Source organism: Stenella coeruleoalba, assembly GCF_951394435.1.
Source record: "Stenella coeruleoalba genome assembly, chromosome: 3".
Classification (NCBI taxonomy): Eukaryota; Metazoa; Chordata; class Mammalia; order Artiodactyla; family Delphinidae; genus Stenella; species Stenella coeruleoalba.
The window spans coordinates 150,114,465-150,137,022 of NC_137148.1; the positions used below are offsets into that span (position 1 = coordinate 150,114,465).

At 43.5% G+C, this 22,558-nt stretch overlaps 1 protein-coding gene across 4 annotated transcripts in view; it reads left to right on the plus strand.

Annotated features, from left to right (window-relative positions):
- The first annotated feature begins 2,357 nt into the window (after positions 1-2,357).
- The window catches only part of SFXN1 (sideroflexin 1), a 48,667-nt gene continuing 28,466 nt past the window's right edge, over positions 2,358-22,558 (plus strand). For all 4 annotated transcript variants that reach the window (XM_079918143.1, XM_079918140.1, XM_079918141.1 and 1 more), the window contains exons 1-2: positions 2,358-2,735; positions 17,818-17,990. In XM_079918143.1, coding sequence (XP_079774269.1) covers positions 17,827-17,990 — 164 coding nt within the window. In that variant the 5' untranslated portion in view covers positions 2,358-2,735; positions 17,818-17,826. The remainder of the gene's footprint in view (positions 2,736-17,817; positions 17,991-22,558) is intronic.

The window sequence follows — 22,558 nt, forward strand, 5'->3', positions numbered from 1 at the left end:
CGGTGTCTACATATAAATTCAGAGCGGGATTCTGTTTGGCCGAGCTTGGGTCACATACCCATGGCAGTGGCAGGCGTGAGAAGATAAAAGTCCCATGACTGACAATCTGACCAGGATCAAATGAAGTGAGAGAGAGGAGATCCCCAAAAGAAACTGGGAGGGTGGGAAGGCAAAATACACACAAGAAAGAATTTTTGAAAAAGAAAGCCCCCAAGTCTCCACTTGTCTATATATCACATCTATTTATAATGTCACTTTGCAGCTCATCCCATCAAGAGATAAAGAATCTGGGCTGGTCTTGTGACTTGGTTTGACCAATAGGCTAAAGCAGAAATGAAGGCAGCCTTGAGGATTCTCTCTCCGTAACTTTGCTGGAAAAATGAGACCTGGAACAGAGCCAAGTCAGTCCACATGTCCTAGCTGGAGACTCAGACAGTGAGAAAACCCTGCCAAGACCCACAAAGCCACCAACTGAGGAGGCCTTGCAGAGCCCAGCTCTGATCAGCAGAACCGCCAGCCAACCCATAGATGCAGAAACAAAAATAACCTTTTTTTTTTTTTTTTTGTATACTCCTGAGGTTTTTTGTGGTTCTGCTATAGCATCACCGTGGCAACAGATAACGGATACACTTTGTATCTACCAGACCTCTCTCACATCACCATTCTGCGGGCAGAGTGGGACATCCCTCCTGTGCTCACGCACTTACATCACCCAAAGTATGTTGTTGCAGTGTTTATACTGAGTTGTAATCATCTATTGTAACTACTTGTTTACATATATATATATCTCCTTGACACTAAGCTCTTTGAGGGAGGAATTTTTTTAAATCTTTTTGAGCCCAACACTTGGCACAGAGTGTAGTAAAGAACAGAAACCGGTTAAACGTTCCTAGGAATTCTGAGAATGAGGAGTCCCACCAAAAAACTATCTGTAGGGCTTCCCTTGTGGCGCAGTGATTGAGAGTCCGCCTGCCGATGCAGGGGACACGGGTTTGTGCCCCAGTCCGGGAAGATCCCACATGCCGCGGAGCGGCTGGGCCCGTGAGCCGTGGCCGCTGAGCCTGTGGTTCCGGAGCCTGTGCTCCGCAATGGGAGAGGCCACAACAGTGAGAGGCCCACTTACCGCAAAAAAAAAAAAAAAAAAAAAACTATCTGTGAAACCTACGCTGAGTGCCCAAATCCCTAGCCAGGTTGATTTTTTTTTTAGGTATCAGGGTCATTTGTTTTTCTGTCTCCGTGAATTGCATGCTTCTTGTTTTTTATTTGTTTATCTATTGGATTGTTTCTCTTTTTTCTTATTAATTTGAAAACTTTTTAATATTTTCTCCATATGTATTCTTTGCCAGATCATGTATTGAAAATATTTCCTGCCAGTCTGTGAACTCTTTCCCTTTTATTATGCTATCATTGGTGAGCATGACTTTTTTAGTTTTAATGAGGTTTAACTTTTCAATCTTTCCTTTATATTCCATCCATTTTGTGTTTATTTAAGAATGCATCCTTATCCCCAGTCATAAAGATACCCTCCTATATTGTCTGCTAAAAAGTTGGGAGTTTTGTTTTTCATATTTGGGTCTTTAATGTGCCTGAAGTTCAGTTTTATATATGGTTTAAGGTAGGGGTTCAATTGCCCCAGCGTCATTTAATGAATATCTAACCTTCCCGTTCACTTAGGATGCAGCTAATAGAAGGTTTCTGTATGTGCAGGGTGTGTGTCTGGTACCTCTTATTTGCCTGCACTATTTGTTGATCCCTGCACAAACACACAACCTCTCTGTGTTCATAGGATGAGTCACTCCACCCTGCTCTTTTTCTTCAAAATAGTTTTGGCTATTTCTGGCTCTTTATTTTTCATATACATTTTACAGTCACCATGTCAAGTTATACACCAAACTCTTATACCCACTAGAGTTGACAGAATTTTGTTTGGTATTGCATTATATTTTTAGGTTAATTTGGGGAGAATTTACGACTTTAAAAATCGAATCTTCCTATCCATGAACATGATTTAATTTCACTACTTATTAAATTTCACCTGTCTCCAAGATATACCCGGAATCCAATAATTCTCACCGCCTCTCCTGTTACCAACCTGGTCCAAGCCACCGTCATTTCTCCCCTGGTTAGCCCCGGGTAGCCTCCCTACTGGCTCCTCTGCCTCCACGTCATCTCCTCTACAGCCTATTCACACAGCAGCCAGGATGATGGTTCTTGTTTAGACATAAATCAGGTCATGGCCCTTGTACCACCTAAAATCGCCTTGTAGCCCCAGTGGTGCCAAATTCCACACTTTGGGAAACAATGGTTTGAATGAATGAATGAGAGGATGCTGACTATGTAAGACCCTGGGAACTGAGAAATGATCAAGTAAGGGGTCGGTCTCGGGGAAACCAAAATGGGAAACATGGCACGGAGCCCGCACCGCGGTGAGGGTGAACTTCGGAGTTCATGATGGAGCCAGAAGCAAAAGCGCGGGCACAGAGGATTGCGCCTGGACCAGGCGGAGGCTGCTTCCAGAGCGCAGCGACTGCGATGGCGCGTCCGGGGCCTCCCGCGCGCGGCCGCCGCCCAGCCCAGCCGGGCCTCTGGGCTCCGCACGGGGACGCGCTCTGAGGGCGCGCTCCGGACGGCGGCGGCGCGCAGGGCCGCCGTGGCGGGAGAAGCGCTTCCGGTGGCGGCGAAGGCGGCGCTGAGCGGGTCCCCAGAGCGGCGCGGGTTGTGGCCGGGGGGGAGCGGTGAGTCGTGGGCCGCGGACGCGGGTGCTGTGGGTTGGAAACGCGCAGGGAGCCTGGCGGAGGGGCGCGGGCTGGAGCGGGGGCGCGCTCCCGCGGGCCGGCTGCCAGGAGACACCGGGGCTGGGAGGTCAGAAGCCCCCTCGCCATGCCCGGGACTCCCCGTGCCAGGGGGTCCCTACACCTTGGAGACCCCTGCCATCCCAATGCCTGAGCTCCCCATCTCTAGCAGCCTGACCTCCTCCGAGCTCCCCCTGAGCCCCCGCGGTGGAGTGGGTCTCCCGGCATGGGAGGGGGCTCACCCATCCACGCCCGCACGCGCCCTGCCACGCTGTCCCCGCGGCCGCGTGACGAAACTCGCCGCGGGGAGGACACCCAAGATGGCTGCCGCGGGGACAGGCCACGGCGGGGACTGGCGCGAGCGATTGCTCGGTGGTTCGGTGGCACCGACCCCCACGCCCCTCAAGCTCCTAGCTCCTGGCTTCTCCTCCTGGCGCAGAGGGGGGGCTCGGAGATCAGAGACCACCTGGCCCCTGCCCTAGAACTCGCAATCTAGTAGGGAAGAGAAAAGCAGGTAATGGGAACAGGAGTGATCCTGCCCGGAGCTTGCATTTCCGTGCTGACCGCCTGAGCTTTCCCACTTGTCACGAGCCTCTAACCTTCTCAGAATGACAATAGACACAATGCCTACTAAGAGTTTGCAGGTGATTCAGGTCCATCTACTTTTACATTCCTCCAGCCCCATGAGGTACTTGGCCTTGCCTTCCTAATCCAGATGGGGAAGGAAACTGGGGCTCAGAGAGGTTGTGTAACCTGCCTAAAGTCACACAGTTGGTCATCTGTAGTCTCAGCTTACATGTTACTTCCTCAGAGATGCTCTCCCTTGGCTGTGTTGTTTGAAATTGCCCCTTCATGCACACATCCTCTGTTAGATTACCCCTGTGATTTTTTCCTTACGAGAATTTGTCACCAGTTGAAATTAACTGTTTACTTGCTTGTTTGATTCTCTGCTTGTGATCAGGGCCTCTGTTTGTCTTGCTCATCTGTCTGTTCCCTGCACCAGGGAGACCCTCACTGAATATTTGTTGAGTGCCTGAATGAGAAAGCTCAGTATGAGTGACTTTAGAGCTCGGGCACTTAACCACTCCATGGGCAACTGCCTTCTGAAGCCCCATGGCATTTTGTTTTTACTTTTCTCAGTCATAATCTCTCTTCTGCCTCATCTTCTAGATTTTTACTTGCGTGTCTCCAGCTTTTCTCTTCCTTTGCCCATCCGCAGTTTGCTGAGCTGCTTCCATGTTCCAGGCACTGTAATAGGTGCAAGGCGGGTATACAGGTAAATAAGGAGACTTTGCAGCTCTTGTGGTGCTGAACTTGCCATGTAAGAGCTGTAAGCTGAGAGGGAAATCTGGGAGGATGAGTGGAGGCTCCACCAGGAGGTTCTGGGACCTCAAGCAGCTCCTTTCTCGCCTCAGGACTGCAGTTGTCTAGTTTGCAAAAAATGATGGTGTTTGGAGAGGAGGATATATCGGTTTCTATCCAGCTCTAACATATGATTGCTTTAAGTATGTATTCAAGGCTTTGCTTGAGCAGGCAAGCATTTAAGTCCCATGGGCTTTCAGGAAAGGGGTATCTGTGCTTGCAGTTGTCAGAGAAGAAGCTGTATAGCAAGGGGTAGATGTAATTCAGGATCAGGAAAATATTTAGAATGCTTTTAATATTCTGTAAAAGTTTTATGAAATCCCATGTGGATGAGTATAGAAAGATGTTGTCAGAGGGAGGGGACCCCTTCCCCCTCCTCACTTCCTGCAGAGGAAGCTGAGAAGACAACCAGAGCAGCAGTGACCCTTAGAGCAGATCCATCATAAAACTTCTTTGCTCTCTGATGCATTAGAATGAAATATGGCATCTACATCCTACTAAGCAAGCCGTGGTTAGATGCATTCGGTTGGAGTATAATTGTGAATAGAACCAACCTTTTGTTTGAGGTTAAAGGTAAGAAATCAGCACTAAGTCATTTTTTTAAAAGGCTGACTCTTACCTAGACAGTGAAAAATTGTCAGAATACATATCAAACCTATACTTAATTATACAAAGTTCAAAGTTATTAAGTTTTTAGTTAACTGCTATTACTTTGTGAAATATTTTCATACACAGTATATATAATCTGTTACTTGATTCTTTAAAGTAGGTGGGAAAATATTCAACTGAATATGTCCAAAATACTACAGTTTGGGAGTACTTTATTATTTTTACAGGCTGATACCACCATCTCAAGTAAAAACTAATAGAATTTTTTTTAAAAAATGGATAAGAACTTCGCTCATCATAAGAAATTGATTAAGAAACCCAAAGTTGATCTTGAGGTTCACCAGAATATGAACAATGATTGTATTGTTACCTGGGTGTTTTAAAGTTCGTAGAAGAATGGGATCTGCCATGTGGATGGGGAGTGGAGGCAGGGAGTATGGTGGCAGGGAGACAGACAGAAGGCAGTCATTCCCCATGGGTTCCTGATTCTACTACACAGGCCCCATGTCTCCATGCAGACCTGTCCCTGGAATAGAGGAGGGTATGCAACAGAAAGCCATTGCTGAGTGGAAATGCCCTTTGAAAGAATCTGCTTCTTAGCACAGGATTCAACTTTCTGATCTATAATTTTTTTTCTTTCTTTTTTTTTTTTTTTTTGTGGTACGCGGGCCTCTCACTGTTGTGGCCTCTCCCATTGCGGAGCACAGGCTCCGGACGTGCAGGCTCAGCGGCCACGGCTCACGGGCCCAGCCGCTCCGCGGCATGTGGGATCTTCCCAGACCGGGGCACGAACCCGTGTCCCCTGCATCGGCAGGCGGACTCTCAACCACTGCGCCACCAGGGAAGCCCCTCTGATCTATAATTTGATCTCTTGTGTGGCCATGCCCATAAGAGAGAAATGCTGTGTGTGGACGACCATCACAAAGCCAAATGAGGAAATGTGTGCCTTCAATGAACGTGACTGCCCTTGCCAGACACATCACTTCTGGCCCCGCAAGGGTCAGAAGTGGGGTATAAAGTCAGGCCGAACTGCCTTCTTGGGCGTGGCACTTGATTTCTCTGAGTAACTCTGCAAAGTAGGGGGAAATTTCTTAGCTGAAGTGAGAATTTAGCAGTCTAGTAACGCGTGGAACACCCTGTGTCTGGCCCACAATGGGTGCTCAGCCATGTACCCCTATAGTGACTTTGATAGGGTACATCACACCTCTCTGGCCCTAACTAAATAAACCAAGAGCAACCAGACTCTTTTTCAACTCTTTCAAATGCAGTAAACAACTGCATTATGTTAGTTAAAACATAACTAACAATAAGTTTCCAGTTTAATAATTTAATTAGCGTTGTTAATCTTTAGCCAGGGTTAAAGGTCTTTCTTACCAAGTTCCTGAGAAAGCACATTCCCTGCTAGTTTGTTTTCTGTGAAGTTTTAGAAAATTCTTTTTTTTCTTTTCCAGTAGTTAAGCATTTTCTTGGCATGTAGCTAAAAGTTTGAAATAAAGCTTATCTCAGGGAAAATCATTTTTCTTAGGCATCATCTTCAGGAAGCCAAGTGCCCTTGCAATCCCCACCCTCCCCCCACCACCAACCCCACCAATACTACCAGCCACTGTGTTTCTGTGCAGGACTTGAGCCAATGAGGGCAGGAGATTCCTTGCTTGGAGAATGACATGTTAGTAATGACCCTACCTTTGTTTAGCCCTTTACAGTTAATAAAGGTCAATAAAGCCCTCTTGCACACTTCAGTTTCCTAATTCTTCCAACTGTGTCAGCCAACTCTCATCTCCATCTTACAGACGAGAAAATTGAGGTTCAGAGAGGGGAGATGACTCACCCAGTGACATGCTTAGAAAGGAAGAGACAGAGTCAGGACTCTAATCCAGATTGCAGTGGTTCAAGTCCAGGTCTCAATTCCGTGGGTTGGCAGGGTAGGTACTCAGCAGACCAGGCTACAGGGCAGGGAGCCTTCCTCGACAGGACCCAGCCAGCAACCAGCCTGAATGGCCATGGAGTCATCTAAATATTTCTGTTGCCCCTGAAAGAGGGTAAGAATCTTCCCTTAGCTGGTAGGGCATTTGGTTATTTATCTATAGGTTTTATATCCTTTCCCACATAGTGTTTCCCAAACTTAGCTGATCATAGGATACCCCTGGTGTATTTCTTAAGGATCACCTTCCTAGGCTCCACTCCTGCTTTACTGAATCAGGATTTCCAGGAAGCCGCTTTCCAGGTCAGCACTACCTCCCCAAGGAGCAGGGATTCTGGAGCCAGGTAATAAAACGTCACACCCTGGCAGCACCGCTTCCTTGTAACCAAACCCTTATGAGGGTTAGATGGGGTCATATAAGGAGGGCTCTTATGATATGTGGTTATTAAACATTAGTGTTATTATTAAGCAGCATCCTAATTTTGCTGATAAAGATGCAGAAACTTGGGGCAGTGGGATAATGTGTACAAGGTCCCAGAGTCGTCGGTGGAGCTGGCATTGGAACTCAGGTCTGTTGCCTCCACCAGCATAAGCCCCTAACCACTACACACCCCTGCCCTCATCACCTCCATCGGAGGATTCCAGGTTACAGGGCAGTTAGGGAGGTGCGGCTTGGAGCCAGAAATTCAAGTTCCTAACCAACTGGTTCAGTAAAGTTATTTGGCAATGAAACTGATCACCGTTGTCTAATTGGAGCAGACTGTTTACCAGCCATGAAGGCTTGTATGTGGTGGGAAGTGGTCCTGGGCCTCTGAGTCAGGGGGTGGTCCTCGCCCTTGCATAGCTGTGCACTGACTGTGTAACATCTAACCTAAAAGGGAGACAGTATTGCCCTCCCAGAATTGGTGATGAAGGTTGTGATATAGCTTAAATAATGACTTGAAAAAAGATGGAGTTAAGTACCATTTCCAGTAGGCCTATAATGTGTAATACAATATTATGACTAGAGAATCTTGGTCATGGCACTCATTTTGGCTTTAAAAGCTTATAAATTCTGTGACTGAGTTATTGTGGATGTTAAACCAGGTTTACTTCACTGAAATAATAGATATTTTTGAAAAGTGTGTACAGATTTGGATATGAGAATCATTCATATCACAGTCTTCAATAAGGTTTACCCAGGTTAGTAATCTGATAACTCAGTTGAAGACTGCATGGACAGAGGTGGGTGATGTCCACCCATAATAAGCTCTATATGAGAAGGGTGTCTGTAAGTACGTTTGGGGAAGTTTAGGCTGTATTCATTAGAATGTGTTTGCCTTTCAGTTTATTTACCGCATGGTGGGTCTTTCCAAATCCAGGGCCAAGCCAGTGCTGGGTATAGGAGAGGCCTTCAGTGCATACTGAATGCATATATTAATTTCGTTTATGAATGAGTGAATAAGGAAAACTTGGAGAAATTCATTTTGATGAGTTTTGATGAGGCTTCATGATACTATATTTACCAAAAACCCCTTAGCCAAGAGATTGAATTTTAACAGGATTTTTTTTCCCCTCTAAGAGATTATTTCTATCCCCTTTGAGGGGTTAATTAATGTATTAACGTATATAATCTGTAAAATAATATCTTTAGGAATGACTCATTTAAATGCAATCTAATGCTATAATTATTAATGGCCCCAGATAGCTGTCATTCTTAGTTTATTGATTTTGTCTTTAGGTAAGAAAGCCTTGACTTTATTTCTTAGCATAAGTGATGTCAGTCACTACAGAAATTTTTTTTGAATCCCACTTTTTTTCTCATACAAAAAAAATATTTTCATACCTTTACAATCCAAATTTTTCTTTGAAATCATTCATTTTAAAAAAAGATTCTTAAGTCAGAATTAACACCTCAGTTGGTCAAGTGTCAAAAAGCAACATTATAGGGCATCCCTGGTGGCGTAGTGGTTGAGAGTCCGCCTGCTGATGCAGAGGATGCGGGTTCGTGCCCCGGTCCGGGAGGATCCCACATGCCGCGGAGCAGCTGGGCCCGTGAGCCATGGCCGCTGGGCCTGCACGTCCGGAGCCTATGCTCTGCAGCAGGGGAGGCCGCAGCTGTGGGAGGCCCGTGTACCGCAAAAAAAAAAAAAAAAAAGCAACATTATAACTATTTAAATATACAGACACCTCCTTTCACAGGTCAGTTCCTGTTAACGCCTCTGTTCCAGAATCTTCCAGCCTCCTTTGCTTCTCTACACCCCCTATCCCATCATTTCTTCAGGTCATGGAAACTGAGTTTGTTGAACATCAGAAATCTACTGATATGATTATGTGTAAACCATAACATTCCACAGTTGACCATCTGCAGCTATTCAATCAGCTGGTCACTGGTTAGTAAATTTCTCCTTGGGAAGCTCTTCACTTAATCAATCTGTAGCTGTGATATTTCCACCTTTCCTGTCTCTCCTTCTATAGCCTCTAAATTTCTGAAGATATTTCCGCCCTTCTGCATAACTGTCAAAGCCTCAGATAGACGTGGCAGAGAGAAGATCCTCCCACTCATCTCTTCTAAGTCTGTCCATGGCATCTTTCACTTGCATGGCTTGTTGTAAAGCTGATACACTTGCACTTCCTTGAACACATTGTTTGGTGTCCCGCGCAGTCTGTCCCTTGGAGGTGTGGCATTTTCCCTTATCTCTGCCACCCCTGAAATTGGACGGTATATACATGTATGTATGTATATATACATATATATACCTTGTTCTCTGAATCTTTCTTTTGAGCCATTGTGGCTTTGCAATCATCCGCGTGGTCCCCAGTATCATTGCTAGGGCTGTACAGCAGAATGACTTACCCAGTCTACTTTGCAGAAATTCTTAGCTGAGAAGCACTTGTTCTAAACTGTCACCATACATTGTCATGAAATACTGTCAGAACTGCGTGGTCAGTGGTGCTTAAGAACTCTCTGGAAAGGTATCTGATCTTTGACCAATGTCAACCTTGGTGAGGAGACAGAGAGGAAAGTCCAGAAACCACAAGTTCAGGGATGGCTGTGCTCTTCATGCAGAAACCAGACAGTGGGGAAACCAAATCCATTTCTTCCCCTACCACCCCTGGGACTTCGCTTCCTTCCCACGAAGGTGCCCGCGGTAGCCCCAGCCCCTGGCCCACTGCTCGGTACCGAGTTTGTGGGGTGGATGATCCCAAAGCGCAGACCCCGGCAGCTAGTGGGCGTCCTGGATGCTGCAGGTCACCGACCAAGTGACCAGCCCACCAAGCCCTGGCGATAAGGCAGGTAGGAAGGTGATGTACCCCAGGGACCCCCGCATAGCAACCAAGGCCATGGGGGTGCCTTGGCCCCGGAGGCCGCTACTGGGTCAGGAGCCCCAGCCGTGGCCCCCTGCGTCTTGGCCGGATGTGCAGAGCTGCTCCCAGGTCCACAACTGGAGGGAGACCAGTGATCCAGGGTAGCAGCGCCTGGATGCACTGTTTTTTTAGTGCAAAATAAGAAGTATTTTTTTTGAAAACTGGACCCCTAATTATAGAAACGGGTTATTTTTTTAGAGTGGGAAAAAAGTGAAAACTGTTCCTGGGCTTGAAGGTTGGTGTGTGAAAATGCTTGTCTAATTGGAACATGGGAGTCCTAGTCAATAATTAAAATTTTATCTGGTTTGAGATCAGCTGTCTTTGTAAGAATGTTCATATGGTATTCCTGATTAGCCTTATGGTTTTGAAATTGGTGGGGGCAGGACAGGCTCTCAAGTCTAGTTGGTATTACACCAGTATAGAGTTCTACTAAAATTCTTTTTAAATATTTTTATTTATTTATTTTTATTGAAGTATAGTTGATTTACAATGTTGTGTTAGTTTCAGGTGTACAGTAAAGTGATTCAGATATATATATACGTATATATATATATCTATATATATATATACATATATATATGTTCTTTTTCAGATTCTTTTCCCATATAGGTTATCACAAAATACCAAGTATAGTTCCCTGTGCTGTACACACAGAGAACTATAGGTGTAGGTCCTTGTTGTTTATTTTATATATAGTAGTGTATATATGGTACTCCCAAACTCCTAATTTATCCCTCCCTCGCCCCCCCTCCTTTCCCCTTTGGTAACCATAAGTTTGTTTTCTAAATGAACTTATTTACAAAATAAAATCCTTTTAAGTAGGGTAAAAGAGTGCTGAATTAGTAGCCTATTGCTATTTAGCATATTACCACAAATGTACCTTAAAACAAAACAACTGTGTATTAGCTTACTGTTCTGAAGTCAGAAGCCAGAAGCCTGAATGGTTCTGTATTGCTTCTGGAGGCTTCAAGGGAGCATCTGTTTCCCTGCTGTTTCCAGCTTCCAGAAGCTGTGCACCTGCCTTGGCTCGTGGCATCACTCCAAGCTCTGCTTGTCCCTTGTCACATCTACTTCTCTGATTCTGCCTCTCCTGCCTGCCTCTTTCTCTTATAAGGACCCTTGTGATTAACAGGCCCCCCTAAATAATCCAAGGTGGTTTCCTAGTCTCAAGAGCCTTAACTTAATCATACCAGCAACCACCTTTGCCGCGTAAGGTAATCGATCCAGATCCTGTGGCGGTTGGGAGGTGGACATCTTTGGGCGGGCACGATTCTGCCCACCCCAAGTCTATACGAAGTGGATCAGTATAAGCGTTCAGTGTTGGGGTTTTGGTGGGCTTGGCCTGTAGTCTGATGATAAGCCTGCTTCCTCCCTTGCCGGGAGATAAGGGGGTAGCTGTGAGTGACATCTCAGAATCTTACTTTCCTCTTCTGTGAAGTGTGCACAATATGCGTAAAGCACAGCGTTGCGAAAACTGACATAGACTCTTCTGCCACTGGCACATAGTAGGGGCTTGCACTCTTAGGCAAGCATCCAGCCCAGTTCCTTGTATGCAATAGAAACTCCGAAAATGTGGGGTTTCCTTTCCCCATCTATCTTCTTTTCCTTTGCCTTTTTAAGAAGCGACTTTGTACACACTACTCTATATAAAATAGATAAGTAACAAGGTCCTACTGTATAGTACAGGGAACTGTATTCCTTATCTTATAATAACCTATAATGGAAAAGAATTTGAAAAAGAGTACAGACACACATACACACACACACACATACACACATACTTACATACATAGGTATATATATATATATATATATATATATATATATATATATATACACATATCTGAATCACTTTGCTTTACACCAGAAACTAACGCAACATTGTAAATCAACTGTACTTCAATTAAAAACAAAAAAGAGACTTTGTGAGGCCTCCACAGCATTCTTCTCACATACACTATGGAGGCACCAGAGGGTTAGCGTAGTGCAGAGCTTCGTGGTGTGAGTAAAGCTGTTTTTATTGAAAGGAGAAAAGGAGGGCTTCAAAGATACCAATTCTGTGCAGACATTAATTGCTGTACTTTGGCGGGGGGGGGGGGGGGGGAGGAGAATAGCTAAAAGAGAGTAATAGAGTAGAAAGAGTAAACTGGTTGACCAGTGCTCCGGAGTTCAGTCTGGCTTTGCATCCTCGCCCACTTCCTTCTGCCACCATCACCAGGAGCACACCCTGGACAAGTTATGTCCCCCTCTGTGCCTCTGTTTCCTACATGATGAGAACATTGGGTGGATTATTTTTAAGATCCTCTCCAGCTCTTATGCAATAGAACATCTTTATTTTATGAAGCACCATGTTGTAAAACCAGATCATGTGTTCAACAGCTTGACCTGAAGCTTGCCCTATGTTTAACAAATTGGAGACGGTTGGTTATTAAGGACTACAATTCTATGAAAGCTACATTTTAATTTTTTGTTTGTGCTATTGTTATATATATTAAGTGTGAAGGGGAAATAGTGAGAATTATACTTTAAAAGGAAGATATATTGCTTGGTACTCAATTTTATGAGAAAAAAATCAGTATGAGATATCCACTGGGAAGCACTGCAGATTGCTCAGGCCTGGGGGAAGGCATAGGCGGCACAGAGAAAGATGCAGGCAAGGAAACAGCTCCCAGCTTCATGTAGAGTCCCAGCCTGGTGCCCAGAGAGCTGGAGGTCCAGACCCAGAGCGCCTGCAGAATCACATGCCCAGCCTTATGTAAGACCTCCTAGGTCTGCATCTCTAGAACGGCGATAGTATTTGTCTTTTTCAGAAGCTCTCCAGGTGATTTCAATGCGTTCTGTTGGTTAGGAACCACCGGTCTGTGCCGGTGACCTTGCAGGAATAAACAGTGCCCCGAAGAAGGGGCATTTAATGTGCTGTGCATTCACTCCCTACTTGCCATCACCATTGCTAAGAATTTTTAGAATTTGCCAAGATAACCATCTTTGTAGCGTTCCCATTCCCTAGATGGCCCTTCAGGAGTTGTATCCCCCTCTTCACTAGCCCAAGATGGGAGTAACCAACTACCAAGGTGTTCTTCCTTTTGGCCGATGGGACTACAGGTAGTCACCTGTCCTCCAGGACACCACGCTCTGCTGAGTTCCTACCCACTGGTCACTCTTTCTCAGCCTCCTTTGCTATAACTTAGTCTTTCCTGACCTCTTAACATTGGAGGTCTTGGATCTCTTCTCTGTTTACGTTCACTTGTCTGTCGCTTTCCCATTGCCTGAGTTTCAGCCGTCTCTGCCCACAGATGAAGATCTGCAGACTAAATCTCTCCTCTGAACTCTGGACTCTCGTACGCAACTGCCTCCTGGACATCTCCACTTGGAAGTCCCCTAGGCGTCACAAACTCCATCCATCCAAACCTGAACTTGCTGTTTGATCCCTGACACCTGCTTCTCCTCCAGTCAAACATCTTAGGAGTCATGCCTTTTCTTTCTCTCACACCCCACATCCAAGATTTCAGGAAATCCTGTTGGCTCCATCAACACAGTATCCAGAACGTCAGCACTTCTGGCCCCTCCTTGCTGCCACCTGCGCCACCATCAGCCCTCTCCTGGATCCCTGCAGGAGCTTTACAATTGCTCCTCCTGCATCCACTCTGATAGCCCCACTGCGTTCTCCACACAGCAGCCAGAGACGTCCTTTTCAGTTGTAAGTCCTCTGATTGGAGCCCACCAATGACTCCCATTTCCCTCAGGGTAAAATGCAAAGGCCTCGCGGTGGCCACGAGGTGCCAAACAGTGTGATTCCAACTAAACCCCTCCCCATACCTCTCTGACCCCTCATCTCCTGTCTCCCTCCCTCTTCCTCTCTCCACCCCAGTTGCATGCCTTCTTGCTGTTCTTTGAAGACACCTGCTTCAGGGCCTTTGCAATGTCTGTTCCTTCTCCCCGGAATGCTGCTCCCCTGGATACGCACATGATTCAGTTCCTCACTTCTTTTTGAGCTTGCCCCATTGTTATTTTCTCCATGAGGCCTACCCCAACTGCCCCGTTTAAAAATGCAGTCTGTCCTCATGATGCTTCCCATTGTGATTCTTCCCCAAACCATTTATTACCTACTAATATAGTGGATACTTGGCTTACCTTGTTTATTGTCTGTCTAGCCTTCCATTGCCAGCACCCGACATCAGCTCCACCAAGGCAGGAATTTTTGTCTTTTGTTCACTGATTTAGCCCAAGAATCTGTCACGTGGTGGGTGCCCAGTCAGTGAACACTAAAGGTAGGAGCACTTTCTAGACCTTAAAGAAAAAACAAAGCTAAAAGTTTTGTCCTGGTCAGAATTTCATCTGTTCTGTATTTAGTATGCGATCTACTTGAGGGTAAGAATTATACCTTCTAGTGGTCCATTCAAAAACAGAAGTGAGTTAGACCAGATTATCTGTCTTTTCTAGTTACATGATTATATGTAGCATTTATTTGGTGACGTTTAAGTATAGAAACAAATTGTGATCTATACGCCTAAGTGTAAATTCAAATTATGACCCTTGGACGAGGCCAGTGTCCTCATATTGGGGAAAATACAGAAATTGGGGGTAAGCATTTAGGAACTTTCATAACAATATGATAGAGTTCTAGTATATCTGCTGAACCTAATAATAAAAATGGGGGCTTTTATATGTGTCCCACTTTTTTATTTCATTTTTTCAAAATTTATTTTTAATATAGTTTACAAAAGTATTGGTTCATGATGGGACCGGAAATTAGAACAACCAAAGCAGGTCCTTCACCGGACATAGTTGAAGAGGCACTAATCAAATGGATGCCGGGGCTGACTTAGGAAACTGGTGTAAAAAAAAAAAAAAAGCTTGAAACCTTCTGGACCTTTATGAATCGTCTCATAGATCTTCAGATTTTCCTCTCCTATAGTGATTTTCAACTTTTTTCTTTTTTGCTTTTTCTTCCCCCCCGCCCAACCCTCAAGCATTAGAACCCTCCCTTTAAATGATCATTGCCATAAAACCCAGATGTAGAGAGCAGATGAAAGCAGACCTGCTCTAGTTGACTATAAACGCAGGGGCTCAGAACCCACCTGCTTGAATCCCCTCCACTCCCTGCAGGTCACTAGCATGCCTCAGCAGAGCCCTAGGTCCCTGTACACAAGTCTGAAAACTGTTCTCCTGGGTGTGAATTAGAGTTTTTGTTTGACTTTTTGTATGTTTTATAAATAATACATTAGGTACATTCTTATTCAAAATTGAGACATTTCTTCATACAATGACACAGCTCTTTGAAGTGAAAATTATATCCTTACATCCCCGGACTTGACGTTCATGGCTTAGAGGTGTCCTAGTTTGAAATTTAGACACTTCTCTTATCATAGCCCAGCTGACTGAAAACCAGCAGGGACAAACCTTAGTTAAACAAAGTCATGTGTGTTTCAATGAGGGAGACCACACACTGGAGGAACTGGGAGTGTCTCACCAACAAAGGAAAAGATAGGTCTTTCAGAGCATCTTGGAGAATGGTGGAACTTAGGGAAGTTTAATGAAGCAATATTTTGATTGGCTCAAAGCAGGGCTGGGTGTAAAGGTCTGAACTGTGAAGTAGCCCATGACCTGGAAACTACAAAGTTTCCTTGGAAACTACAGAGTTAAGAAAGACATGGAAGGGACTTCCCTGGTGGCGCACTGGTTAAGAATCCTCCTGCCAATGCAGGGGACACAAGTTCAATCAAGCCCTGGTCCGGGAAGATCCCACATGCTGTGGAGCAACTAAGCCTGTGCACCACAACTACTGAGCCTGTGCTCTAGAGCCCGCAAGGCACAACTGCTGAGCCTGCCTTCCACAACTACTGAAGCGCATGCACGTAGAACCCATGCTTCGCAACAAAGAGAAGCCACCGCAATGAGAAGCCCACGCACCACAAGGAAGAGAAGCCCCTGCTCGCCACAACTAGAGAAAGCCCGCGTGCAGCAACGAAAACCCAACACAGCCAAAATAATAATAACAATAAATTAATTTTTTAAAAAAAGAAAAAAGACGTGGAATGTTGTGTCCAGAAACTCCCTAATCTGAAACTCTGCATCTGGGCTGGAAATCCAGGCTCCTTTTCTGTGTTAAAGTGGGATGATTCATTTTTCCTAGTATGATTTCAAACAGCAAAGTTTCTGACAGTCTGTGATTGTGGAGAACAGGGTTTCTCAATGAGATAAGAAAGCAGTGGTCACCCAAAGAAGGGGGTTGTTAGGACACCTTTTAGCTTCAGTGTGACCTTGGGAGAAATATGGTTTCCTATTAGCTTTGCAGCTGACTTTATCTGTGTTTGTCATCCCAGCCTGCTTTATGAATAATGGGGCTGATTTTTACTTTCTTACTCTCAACTGACCAGCTGTTTTACATATACTAGATTCCTCACATCTCTGGGCCTAACATGCTTGATTTTGATCCAGTGGGCCATGAAATGTGTTAATTTGAGATTCTGATAAAGTTCAAATGGCAGGCGTCTGCACCTGACATCTTAACAGACCTATGATCTAGTGAAGCACTGAAAAATAACTTCATGAAAAATACCTGGAAAAGAAAGCCACTATAAGAACCAATATTAGAAATATAGAAAGAGGAAAGAGGTATGAGAAAGCAATGGTTTGAAGCCTTTATAGTGATAGGATCCTTTGACCTGCTAATGTCACATAGAGAGATCTAGTTGAAGGAAGTCACCAGTTATGAGGAAAAAAATTAATAGACAAGGATACAGCATTATTTTTCATGGTGAAAAACTGAAAATAACATAAAGGTTGAAGGTGTTGCTAAATACCTGAAATGAATATTTAGTGCCATAGGGAGTGCTCGTGAAATAAGTACAGCAGGAAACAGTCAAGATATTAAAATATAGAGTATGATATCAACTTTATTTTTTTAGTTAGAGGATAATATGTATAGAAAATGTCTGCAAGGAAATATATCAAAACATCAACAATGGTTATTTCAGCATGGCTAAATTATAGCAGATTTTGTTTCTTTATTTTCTACAATGAGCTTATATTATTCAAAATACTACAATAAGCACGTATTACAGCAATACAAAGCAGCTCTAAAAATAAGCGTATATTACTCAGCGAAAGAAACTAGTTACTTTAGAAAGAAGTAATGGTTCTTAGCCAGAAAATAAGTATTTTATGAGGAAAATAATATGCTCTATGTTATTACTATTTATGGGGTTGTCCAAATGTGTTTTTCCCACTATGACTGTTAGATTGAGGAGAATAATTTTTCATTTTTGATTGGTGGTTTATACGCTGAATAAGGCTGAATGAATCTGAATCTTGTTTTAATTCTAGACTTTTTAGCATGTAAGCCTTTTGGCATAATTAGTCACTTCTACTTGTAGGAAAAACAAATTTAGTAAACCAGAGTGCCGCAGTAGTTTGACGTTGGTTCTTTCATCCAGAAAAAGTGTTTCAGACTTCAGACACTGTTATTGTTAATGTTATTTTTAACTCTTTTTTTATTTTTTTCTGAAGAATAGATTTCCAAAGTAAGGGATGATGAAATACTATGTCCTTATAAAAAGAACTATGTGGGAAATCATTGAAATTTGGTTAAGATAAATTGAGATTTACAGACAAATTTAGCTTTGGATTTAAATAGCCTTTCTGCCATTTATAGCAAAATTATTTTCATAAATAGGAATGTAATGTAAATAACTCTTTATTTGAAGATTAGTGTGACTACAAAGTTCCTCAATGTGTAGTGACTTTGTAAGTCTTAACTAGGCCTGTCCTTTTGACCCTCTACAGTCCAGGACAATGTCTGGAGAACTTCCACCAAACATTAACATCAAGGAACCTCGATGGGATCAAAGCACTTTCATTGGACGAGCCAGTCATTTCTTCACTGTAACTGATCCCAGGAATATTCTGTTAACCAACGAACAACTAGAGGATGCAAGGAAAGTAGTGCATGATTACAGGTAACATTAACAAGTATGCTTTGGGGCTTAATATATGAATAGATCATCATGTTAGCCTATTGTCTTTAAACCTTCCCTTAGGGATTTTTCAACATTTTTTTTGCAATTGATTCCTTTTTATAAAAAAAAAAAATGTAAGAAATAGGAAGACGTGTTTCATTCCCCATTGTTGACACTTAACACAGATACCCAGGGTTCGTAGTAACCTGAAAATAAGCCAGCCGTCCCTCCAACTCATAGGTGCGAATCCGTGAGGTCCCCTTTCTAGAGCCCTGCCTTCTGCTCGACAATACAACCACACCTGCATCCACAACTTTCTGTCTCCAGATAGAGACTGCATCTTACAAAAAGCAAGTCGTCAAGAATTAGGGTAGGTTGTTCGCTTCTTCTCAGATTAAGCCCCAGGGAATAAACCCCACATACAGTAGCTCAGATGGGAAGGATGCTGGTGACACAGTTTGTAGGTTTGGGATGGACTCTGTCAGTTCAAAAAGCCAGGCATGAGGTGAGAGAAGAGACATGCTCTAAGGCAATGGTCACAACTTTCTTTTTTTTTTTAATTTATTTAATATTTTAATACAATTTTTAAAGGCTACACTCCATTTACAGTTACTACAAAATATTGGCTATATTCCCCGTGTTGTACAATACATCCTTGATCCTATCTTACATCCAATAGTTTGTACCTCCCACTCCCCCACCCCTATGTTGCCCCGCCACACTATAACCGCTAGTTTGTTCTCTACATCTGTGAGCCTGCATCTTTTTTTTTTTTTTTTTTTTTGCGGTACGCGGGCCTCTCACTGTTGTGGCCTCTCCCGTTGCGGAGCACAGGCTCCGGACGCACAGGCTCAGTGGCCATGGCTCTCAGGCATGTGGGATCTTCCCGGACCGGGGCATGAACCCGTGTCCCCTGCATTGGCAAGCGGACTCTCAACCACTGCGCCACCAGGGAAGCCCAAGCCTGCAGCTTTTTTGTTACATTTACTAGTTTGTTGTATATATATGTATATGTTCCACATATAAGTGATATCATACAGCATTTGTCTTTCTCTGTCTGACCTATTTCACTTAGTATAATGCCCTCCAAGTCCATCCATGTTGCTGCAAATGGCAGAATTTCATTCTTTTTTATGGCTGAGTAGTATTCCTGTGTGTGTGTGTGTGTGTGTGTGTGTGTGTGTGTGTGTGTGCGTGCCACATCTTCTTTAGCCATCCGTCTGTTGATGGACATGCAGCTTTCTTGATAGAAGACCATATAAGAAATATTTCAGCCTTCGTGGACTACAGAGGATTTCTGTCTTATTCTAAATGTTCTGCCTAGTCTTCTTAGTGTCTTGGGGGTTTGCTTGCTTGTTTGTTTGTTTTCCAGGGCTTTTTGTTTGGTTGGTTGTTTTACAATCCTTTAAAAGATGTAAAAATCACTCTTAGCTAGCCAGCCGTACAGGCCACAGACAGTAGTTTGCTGACTCCTGCTCTCAGGGAAAGTCAGCCATACGCTGAGAATTGGATTAGTGGGAGCTGTGAGCCTAAACATGCCAAGAATAATCCATGCAAGGCACGTATTTGACTGTCACATGGGTAGTCAGCGAGGCCACCAAGGGCGGTCGATAAACTTTGTTACCAAACAGTGAGTCTGGCCAGGTCTTAGCATGCGCAGCCGTGCAGAAAGAGGGCTCCCTGGGAAGCAGAACGTCCTGGAGCCCTACGAGCAAGTCCTGAGGAACGAGGCAGAGGAAGACGGCAGAAGCGCATTTCAGAATTCCGGCAAGTCAATGTTCCATGATGCTGGAATAAAAGCCATAAAAAGAGGAGAGGTGGCGATGTAAAGACAGCTAGAGGAGTTGAAAAGAAGCCATAAAAGCGATTGCAAAGCCCCTAAACTTGTAAGAGCAAAATTAAAATCTTCACTGGAGGCAGCGGTGGAGAAGTAATGACATCAATGGTACCGAGAAAAAAGTGGAAACAGAGATGCTGGGGATAAACCTGAGTCACTCTCCAAGGATGAAGATCTGAGGTCGGCACACTTTTTCTGCAAAGGGCCAGATGATAAACATTTTCAGCTGTGCAGGCCCTACAGTCTCATTCTCTGTTGTTTTGCTTGTTCACCACCCATTAAAAATGGAAAAACCACTCTTAGCGCACCAGCTATTCAGAAATAGGCGTGGGCTGTAGTTTGTCAACTCCTGATATAGATGAAAAGGTGAGAGTGTGAAAAGGATTATATTTCAGGGGACTAGAGGATGGAGAGTGAAGATATAATTTACTGATGCTTCTCAAGGAGAAACTAGAAAAATGCGAAAGATGTCATAGTAAGTAGATAAAAGAATTGTCCTGTAGTGAGGACAGACATCCACAAATTAGGCTCACCCTGTTTCAGGCAAAGAGACCCACATAGGGAGACTTTTTTTTCTTTTTTCTACAAAGCAACTTTTAAAAATTTCGTAAGCATTCAAACAGTGAAAAAAAGTTATTAAAAAAGAACAAATGACGGAGAAGTCTCAATCTTCTTATCTATGTACTGAGTGCCAGAGGACAGTAAAGGAACGTGTGCCGAGGAGTTTCCAGGAGAAAGCATGTAACCCAGGAATTTTATACCAGAGTGTCTCCGTTTACAGAGGCAACAGAAAAATATGTAACAACATCAAAAATAAACTCCTCATAAATCCTTCTTGAGAGGTCAGGTGATGAAGCAAAATTGAGTTCAAAACTAGGAAATCCATAGTATATTGTGATTCCTCAAACAATTCAAAATAGAATTACCGTACGATCCAGCCATTCTACTTCTGAGTATATACCCAAAAGAATGGGAAGCAGGGTCTTGAACAGATGTTTGCACACCCGTGTTCATAGTGGCGTTACTCATAATAGACAAAGGTGGAAGCAACCCAAGTGTCCATGGATGGATGAATGGAAAAGTAAAACGTCGTCTATTCACACAGTAGAATACTATTCAGCCTTAAAAAGGAAGGGAATCCTAACACGTGCTACAACATGGATTAACCTTGAAGACATTCCGCTAAGTGAAATAAGCCAGTCAGAAGAGGACAAATTATTGTACAATACTACTTAAATAATGTGCCAGGAGTAGCCAAATTCATAGAGACGGAAAATAGAATGGTGGTTGCCAGGGCCTGGGGGGCCGGGGAATCAGGAGTTATTGTTTAATGAATACAGTCTCAGTTGGAGACGATGAAAACATTCTGGAGATAGATGGATGGTTGGACAATAACATGAATATGCTTAGTACCACAAAACTGTACAGTTAAAAATGGTTGAGATGGTAAACTTTATGTTATATACTGTATTACAGTAAAAAAAAAAAAGAAAGCTGTAATATAAATAGACTAGTGATGAATGTCGAAACTGTTAAAATAGAAATAGTTGTTACATTTCTAGTTATAAAGCAATGTATAGGCAAAAAGAAGTTTTAAGTGTTTTGTAAAAAATAGTAATAGCTATCTGAATCTAAAGCCCTAGATTGTAGTATCAAAAAAAATTTTTTTAATTAAAAAAAGGAAGAGGGGGAATTAAAAGTATACCAAATATTTACCTTAAATAGGAGGTGGACTCAAAAGTATGTATGGTTTGGCTCTTTACCATGTTAGAGAAATGTATCTTAGAATGGTTTTGAGAATCTTTTTTTTTTTTGCGGTACGCGGGCCTCTCACTGTTGTGGCCTCTCCCGTTGCGGAGCACAGGCTCCAGACACGCAGACTCAGCGGCCATGGCTCACGGGCCTAGCCGTTCCGCGGCATGTGGGATCTTCCCGGACCGGGGCACGAACCTGTGTCCCCTGCATCGGCAGGCGGACTCTCAACCACTGCACCACCAGGGAAGCCCGGTTTTGAGAATCTTAATGGTAACCACTAGTCAAGTTAAATCTTAGTATATATCTTCTAAAACCCCAAAGGCATAAAAACAAAGACAGCGTAGTAAGTATAACTAAAGGTAAAACCAAAAAACTGTCATAGAAGCTTTTAAAATAACGTAAAACAAGATGGAGGAGGCCAGACAGCTTAGTAATAACAGTATGTGTAAAAGGGATCAAAACCCTCTATTAAAATCAGAGACTTTAAAATTGTGTAAAAACACTTAAAAAGCTCAACAGTGACATGACATCCCAATCAGAATGCATGAGGGTTGCTAGCTACATGACTAATCTCTGTATGAGGTCACTGTGCATGTAAAAATACAATGACTTCCTCCAAGAATCGTTGAGCACCTCACCTTCTTTTCTCTTCACCTTTTAAGGAATATAAAACCCTTAAAGTCTGTGTCATAAATTGCTCCACTGGGGATTAGGGGTAATGCTGCTTTTATATTCATTATATATCTATATATCTACATCTATATCTTTATCTATATATTCATCAGTAAAACCAATTTGTGAATTAATGGATAAGAAATACCCCAGAGTTCTCCCCCTACCCACTAAGAGACAAATTAGCTGTGAACTCTCAGAGGAGAATAGCTCAAAGGGTTAGTTGGAGTCAAGGAAGTATCATGTACAGTGTACCTTCAAGGAATATGAATACCAATAATCTATAGTCCTCATGGGATACCAA